The 7,537-nt window shown below is 51.2% G+C and overlaps 1 protein-coding gene across 1 annotated transcript; it reads right to left on the bottom strand.

Moving 5' to 3' along the window:
• Positions 1 to 389: 389 nt before the first annotated feature.
• Pnma2 (PNMA family member 2) lies at positions 390 to 6,888 on the bottom strand. Its single transcript, XM_047548108.1, has 3 exons — positions 6,770 to 6,888; positions 2,843 to 2,970; positions 390 to 1,985 (listed from the first exon to the last, which is right to left on the bottom strand). The coding sequence occupies exon 3, from the start codon at positions 1,570 to 1,572 to the stop codon at positions 508 to 510; it is 1,065 nt and encodes a 354-aa protein (XP_047404064.1). The 5' UTR covers positions 1,573 to 1,985; positions 2,843 to 2,970; positions 6,770 to 6,888; the 3' UTR covers positions 390 to 507.
• Positions 6,889 to 7,537: the final 649 nt, after the last annotated feature.

The raw sequence follows: 7,537 nt of genomic DNA, 5'->3' as shown, positions 1-7,537 counted from the left end.
TCTTAAGTCTCACTCTCTAATATTTGGAATTTAATCTTTTGTTTATTAACAATTTACTTCTGGTTTAAGAAACTCCAAGCATTTTTTTTTTCCTAGAAAGAAAAATCAAGACTTGATTGTAATACCTTGATTTCAATCCCATACACTAAAGAAAATATTGTAAGGGTCTAAGTTGAATCAAACAAATGCCCCAGACCCATTGTCTGGCAGTACTCTTAGCAGCTGGTTGATAGTCCTCTTCCTCATTAGCCAAGTGTCCACAGTCATTCCCTCCCTCTGGATCTTCAATATTTTCATTTTCTTTCTTTCTTTTCTTTTTTTTTTTTTTTTTTTTTGGTACTGGGGACTGAATATCCAGGGGAACTTTGCCACTGAGCTATATCCCCAGACCTTTTTGTATTTTAAATTTTGAGACAGGGTCTTGCTAAGTTGATGAGGGCCTCAATAAGTTGCTGAGGCTCTCCTCAAACTTGGGATCCTCCTGCCTCAGCCTCCCAATTCCTGGGGTTACAGGCAGGCACCAGCACGCCCAGGGATATTCTCATGTTCAAAAGAGACCTCCTCCTCCTCTTCTTCCTGAACTATCTTCATCAACTCCAGGAAGTTGGGAAGCGGGCCCTGATCCTTGAGCTCCCTAAGCCGACACCAGAGAACCTCTCCGAGGTTGGCCCCAGTCATGACCTGCTCCAGGCGGACCTGGTCCACAATATTCCTGGGGATGGCCCGCTTCTCCACAGCTCTCCGGAGCAGGGTTTCCAGCCGTAACACATAGGCTGAGACTTTCTCCCCTTCCTCCTGGAAGGTCTTCAGGTATCTTACCTGGGAGGTCCTGTGGCTCTCCAGGTTCCCAAACACCTGTTTGAAGGCCTCCAGACACTCTTCCACACTGATGGCTGGGTTGTCAGCCTGCACTATGTGCATGAGGTCCAGAGCAGGGCCCCGCAGGCTCTCCACCAGCCACCTCTTCTTCTCTGCCTCTGAGATGGGCCACTCTTTGACTATCTCAGTGGCCTGCTCCAACCAGACCTCAAACGGCTCCTCCTCTGGGGCTGGTGTGGCACTCCCTGAGAACACTCTCAGCTTCCTGTATCTCATGGGCAGCAGGGGCTGAGGGACATTTGCCATTGCCTGTCCCAACAGATGGGCCAGTACCTCTGGAGATACGCAGGGTACTGTGGCCGGAGATACCCCATGGTGCCCAAGGGCTCGGAACATACCTGAGACTGTCTGCCCCTCTTTTTCTAGAAAGAGGTTCAGTCTTTCAAGAAATTCAGTGTCCTGGTTAGGGGTCTTAAAGATCACCTTCCAGACACCTCCCTTTCCCTGAATCTCACTGGGGATCACTGAGACATCAACGTCCTCCATAAGCTCTAGTAAGACGGCATTGGCATTCTCCTGCTTCCGGAACATCTTGCCAAGCAATCTGTACCTGCCCAGAGACTTTAGAGTCTCCTGCAGGATCACCTGGATCTCAGCCTCATCACAGTTCACTCGTATGCCCGTCACCATCAGCGACTTCTGGTCTTCCACATTCACGATCCTGCACCAGTCCTCCAACAGTGCCACTGCCATTGTCCCCAAAACCGACCCACTCACTCTACAGGTAGCAACCGGAGCTGTGGGTATGCACAGCCTTAGGGGTGACGCCGCTCTAAACTCAGAACCCACCCGAAGGCCTCTCCACACACAGTCTCAAAATCTTTGAGCAGGACCGGTTCGCACTCCCCTTGTGTCTGCAGACCTACCCCACAGCAGTACCACTGCCTCAGGCTCTGCAGTCCCCTTGCTGCTGTCCCCTCCTGGACTTCGGCAGCCAGGTGGCATTGACCCTCCTCTGATGACCGTGGAGGCACCTGGAAGAGCTGCTTTCCCCACTGTGTCCTGGTTTCCGATGCTTCTCCTCTCTCCAGTTGGTGGGGAAATGTCTGGTACTCTAGCACCCAGGACTCCTGGAGAGACGTGTCACAGCAGGGTGGCTTGGAATCCTGGTGAAACAATGCTCGTTTTTACCACGGCCCAGGAAGCATCCTACTCCAGTTTGGGATGAACTGGGGGTAGAAGGGAGGCTCCGTCTTACACTGCACTGGTGTCTGGCCCATTCTGTCACACCCCTTCATTGCTTACTGTGACTTGTCCCCTCTTGCGGATCCATTGCAATCGAGTCCCCCTGCCCCAGATGACTAGCAGACATGTTGACTTATGTCTTAGGTCCCCCCTGCAGGCAGGATTCAAGCTCTCTGCCACGAGCTGGGGCTGCAGCTCGATGGTAGAACGTCTGCCCTGGGTTATGGTTTAGATTGGAAGTGTCCCCCCAAGGCTGATGTGTGACACAATGCAAGGAAGTTTAGAGGGAAATGATCGGGTTGTGGCAGCCTTAACCTAATCAGCGCAGTAATCCACTTGAAGGGATTAGCTGGGTGGTCACTGCAGGCAGGAAGGGTGTGTCTCCAGCAGTCAGGTTGCTGGGGGAATGCCTTTGGGGTTTATATTCTGTCCTTGGTGAGTGCAGACCTCTCTGCTTCCTGGTGGCCATGTCCTAAGCGGCTTTCATTCATGCACCATGATGTTCTGCCTCACCTTGGGCCCACAGCTGTGGAGCCGGCTATCTATGGACTGAGAATTCTGAAACTGAGAGCACTAAATAAACTTTTCCTCCTCTAAAACTGCTCTTCTCAGGTCTTTTGGTTATAGCAGAGAAAAAACTGACTAAAACACCTAGCACGCATGAGGCCCAGGGTTCAATGCCCAGCACTAAAAAAACTTCAAAAAACAAATAAATAATAAAAAAAAAAAAACCTCAACCTTTGCCATTTGAAAGATGAAATAAGATGCAGCTGGATACCTGTTTGTGCATTCCAGAATGTTCCGTGAGAGTCAAGGAGCTTATATATTCAGCTTCTAGTACAGGACAATGTCATCCTCCTCCACACAATGGTGTGTGAGTCTTAGCTTCAGCTCAGCCAAGCTGTCCTGTTACACACAAAGAAGAATAACATATTTTTATGCTTACTATCCAGTGATGAAGACTGATGCACTTTAAATTTTTTTCAAATTTTTTTTGTTTTAGTCGTACATGACAATAGAATGCATTTATACATTTTGATAGATCATACATAAATGGAGTGTAAGTTCATTTTTCTGATTAATATGATGATCCAGTGGAGAAGGATGAAAAAAATATGACTATCCTTCAAAATTTAACTAAATTTCCTAAACAAGATGGAAATACTTCATGTCTTGGACAGAAAAGAATCTGAGTTGGGTGTGCTGGTGCACGCCTATAATTCCAGAAACTCAGGAGGCTGCGGCAGGAGGATTGAAAGTTCAAGGTAGGGCTCATAAATTCAGCCAGGCCCTAAGCAATTTAGTGAGACTGTCTCAAGATAAAAAAATAAAAAGGACTGGGGATGTAAGTCAGTGGTGATGTTCCCCTGAGTTCAAAACCCAGTACCAAGAACAAAAGATTTTCAATTGAGAATTACTCAAACATTTAAAAATAAGTTAATATAGATATAACAATTAGAAAAATAAAATCTCAAGGCCAAATAAGTTAAATTTGGAATTTGAAATAATCCCCTTTTAGGTCTAGTGAGTTTTTACAAAGGCACGAAGGGGGTGTTTCTTTGGCTATGGATGGTAAGTCACTAACACAAAACTTTCTACCTAGCATCGTAACTTGAACCTGTCATTTGAGAGGAGGGAGAGCTGCGAAGCACATCATCCATCAAGAAGTATGTCTGGAGAGCCTGGGAGACGGGCCAGTATAACAGGGAGAAGTCCCTACTACAATCCTGAGAGTAAGTTTTTTTTCTTTTACATACTGGGGGTTGAACCCAGGAGTGCTTTACCACTGAGTTACACTACATCACCAGCCCTTTGTTATTTTGAGACAGGTCTCCCTAAGTTGTCCAGGGGTCCTTGAACTTGAAACCCTTCTTCCTTAGCCTCCGGAGATGCTGGGATTACAGACCCGCGCCACTGCACCCAGCTGGGACTGGGTAACTTCTGTGAAATGCCTGAGGCCACATCCTGCGCTTAGACAAACTTTGATGAAAGTCACCGCCATGGAATCTCCTGGGAACACTGCAGCATATGCATTCCACTGTTGACCAAATGCCGCTGCTGACATACCCCGCAGTGACGTGGAGGGTGTGCTGGGGCTACGACCATTTCCCCCTTGGCCTGAAAATCTCCATCAATCCAAACTGAGTTCATATGCCACAGATGCCAGTTTACAGCTCTGGTAGCTGCTGGAGCAGGAGCAGTTCCAAAATTCTTCTGGGAGTTGCTGAAGGTCGCACCATAGTGCCAGAGAGCCAGGACAAAAACTGCCTGGAAGCTCCAGGGAGCTGGGACTGCTGACAAGGCCTGAGTTTTCCTTCTAAAATATGGGATGACTTTCCTCCCCATTGGAGTATCTAGAGGAAAGCTGGTATGTAAAATGACACTGAATGCCCAGGAAGAAACATCTCCTGCGCTCTTATAGTCTGGATATATGGTGTCCCTCTCCCCGCAAAGCTCAAGTGTGAGACAATGCAAGAATGTTTAGAGGAGAAAAGATTGAGTTATGAGTCTTAACACTTATCCATTGATGGATTAACTGGGAGGTAACTGTCAGGTATGGCTGGAAGAGGTGGGTCATGGGTGTGTGACTTTGAGGTTTAGCCCTGGTGAGCAGAGCTAGAGCGCATTCTCTCTCTTCCCTTCTATCTCTATCATCTCTATCTCTATCTCTATCTCTATCTCTATCTCTATCTCTATCTCTATATCTCTATTTCTCTCCTGCCTTCATGCTCTGCTTCACCTTTGGCCCAGAGCTGTGGAGTTGGTCATTTATGGACTGAGCCTCTGAAACTGTGAGCCCCAAATAAACTTTCTCTCCCTCTGTTGTTCTTGTCAGGTCTTTTGGTGACAAAAAGCTGACTAAAACACAGGCCTGTAGAAAAATTGTCATGCTAAAGTCAGATCACCTCTGGAGGGCTCTTTCTCCTGACAGGATCCCCAATTGCAATGTGACCTTCAATGAAAAGATGCAATTGGACTGCGACTGAACCCAGGGGTGTTTTATCTCTGCGATCCTGTTTTATTTTGAGTCAGGGTCTTGCTAAGTCGGGGAGGCTGGCCTTGAATATGTCATCTTCCTGCTTCAGCCTCCAGAGTCACTGGGATTACAGATGTGTGCCACTGTGCCTGGCAAAATATGTGAGATCTCCATATTTCTCTCACATTTAAGGGCGCCCACAGGACAACGTGGGAAAGGAACCACGCTTCCAAGAGAAGACCCCCCACTGGAATTGGACTGTTTAATCAGATTCTGATCTTGGGTACAGTGCCTAAAGCTCTCAAAACCCATTTCTTAACTTGGAAAGCGGTCATCCCCGTAGGAAATGATGTAATTTACACAAATTCTCTTTATTCAAACGCGAAGTCACTAAGTCCCAGATACCTGGTCCACCATTGCTATAGATTCTCTGTCCTCTGACTTCTCATCCTAAGATTCCCGATCTTCAAACTGTGGCTGCATGCTCTCCAAATTTAACTCCACACATCGAGCGGTCCCTCATAACTGGGAAAGGCGACAAGGGCTGACAATGTGACAGAATTCTTGGTCACACTGCCTTACGCAACGCTCTGTGGTAAACTGCCTCTCTTAGCCCAAATCCACCCAGGTTACTGAGCATGCTCAGATCTTCCTCTAGAGCTACCGAAGGACCCGCCTCGTTTCTGCAGGATTTCGCCACCAAGGAGAGAGGCGGAGAGGTGGGGCTGGAACCCACCAGAGGCAGGCACTGCTAGCAGGAAGGACATGAAGATGAATAAGCGAGAAGACCCCGTAGAAGCGGTCACTTAACGCGAACAAAACGTCCAGTAGACATCCATCAACCTCGCAGTTATCGATGGATAATCTGCAAATACTTACCAAGTCCCTACATTCTCCCCAGGTTGGCCCCACACAATTCACCACGCTCCCTCCCCAACGGCACCCTATCACCTACTGCCCACGCGTCATGCCCACGCGACTTGCGTGCCTGCTCGCCGGTAAGGCCCCTGGCAGCCGCTTACGGCAACCTGGGAAGCCCCGTGGCTCTGGCGCAGTGCGCTACTGGTGCAGGGATGCAGCAACTAATTGGTTCACCCCCGGAAGTCCCGAAAGCCATTTAGGGAATGGGTTGCATTCTGCTTATCCCCCACCGTTTTATTGTTGTTAGTGGTGGGGAAGGTACCAGATCACGACTCTCTTGGACCTTTCTTGGGGCAGTGGCGTAGATGCGGTACATGGTACCATCGGGTGATACAGAGGTTCTATCGTGGCGAATTCACAGACTGTACTTCGACTACCTTCCCACACGCAGTCTCTCTCTATTCCCGCTCCCATGCCCCTCCGCATTACTCCCCTCCATGTTTTCCCCCCCATCACTGTGGATGCACAACTAGAACCCCTGGTTTCACTCTGCCCCCTGTACCCCACCTAGGTGCGTAGGTACACTGAAGCTTTGGTGTCTTGCGCATCCGCAGGTCCCCTCTTATCCCCGCTACTGGCACTGCACCTTGCCCATCTCAATATCCTGGCGCTGCCAGCTTGACCCCCTTCCCCATCCATCAGTTGGTACCTTGGGTAAGGGGGCGGGAGCCCCATCCTTGATGCGCCCTCGCCCCTGGCCCACCTCCGCAATGCAGTGAAAGAGAGGGGCCCGGGCCGGTAGGTGAGGGAGATGGGCCAGGGGCTGCGCCCTTGGGTTCTGGACCCATGTACCCGACCCACACTTACCTAGGCGCCGAGAGCGGTCAGCAGGCTTTCCAGCACGCATCCATTAGCTGGTGGTCTGACCGCTTCACTTCCGGAGCGCGAGGCTCCAGGCGCGCCGCCCTCCCCTCTCCTCCCCTCCCCTTCCCTCCCTCCCTCTCCTCCCCGCCCTCCCGCGCTCGCTCGCTCCCGCCGCGCCCCGCCCCGCCCGCGCCTGGCTCCTCCCCGCGCTGCCGGGAACTGGCAGTCTCCGGGCTCCGGCTGCCGCAGCGGCAGCCCTCCCAGACCCAACTTTGCCGCTCGCCTGAGCTCGCGAGGCGGCTGCGGGGGGCGTGGGCAGGGAGGGGAGAAAGCGGGGTCAGGGGGAGGGACCGGAGGGGTGGGTCGCCTGCTCGCCAGCCCTCCTTCCTTTCTGTACACCTTGCGGTAGGCAGAGAGCGGCAGCCCCGGCAGCAGCTAGCGGTTTGTGCACACGGAGAGGGAGACTTAGGGACCCGCAGACGGACGGACTGACTGACGGAGAGGACCCTCCCCGCGTCCCCGCGCCATGGCCGAGAGGAAGCAGTCAGGGAAGGCGGCAGAGGACGAAGAGGTCCCTGCCTTTTTTAAAAACCTGGGCTCGGGCAGCCCCAAGCCCCGGCAGAAATTCTGTGGCATGTTCTGCCCGGTGGAAGGGTCCTCGGAGAATAAGACCATCGATTTCGACTCGTTGTCGGTGGGCCGGGGCTCGGGGCAGGTGGTGGCTCAGCAGCGGGACGTCGCCCACTTGGGCCCCGACTCGCAGCCGCCGTA

Source organism: Sciurus carolinensis, chromosome 4 (genome assembly GCF_902686445.1).
Source record: "Sciurus carolinensis chromosome 4, mSciCar1.2, whole genome shotgun sequence".
Classification (NCBI taxonomy): domain Eukaryota; kingdom Metazoa; phylum Chordata; class Mammalia; order Rodentia; family Sciuridae; genus Sciurus; species Sciurus carolinensis.
This window is presented reverse-complemented; position numbering and strand designations above follow the sequence as displayed.

Excerpts from the sequence above, each read along its gene's own strand:
- Pnma2 (XM_047548108.1), bottom strand. The coding sequence starts at position 1,572 with ATGGCAGTGGCACTGTTGGAGGACTGGTGCAGGATCGTGAATGTGGAA.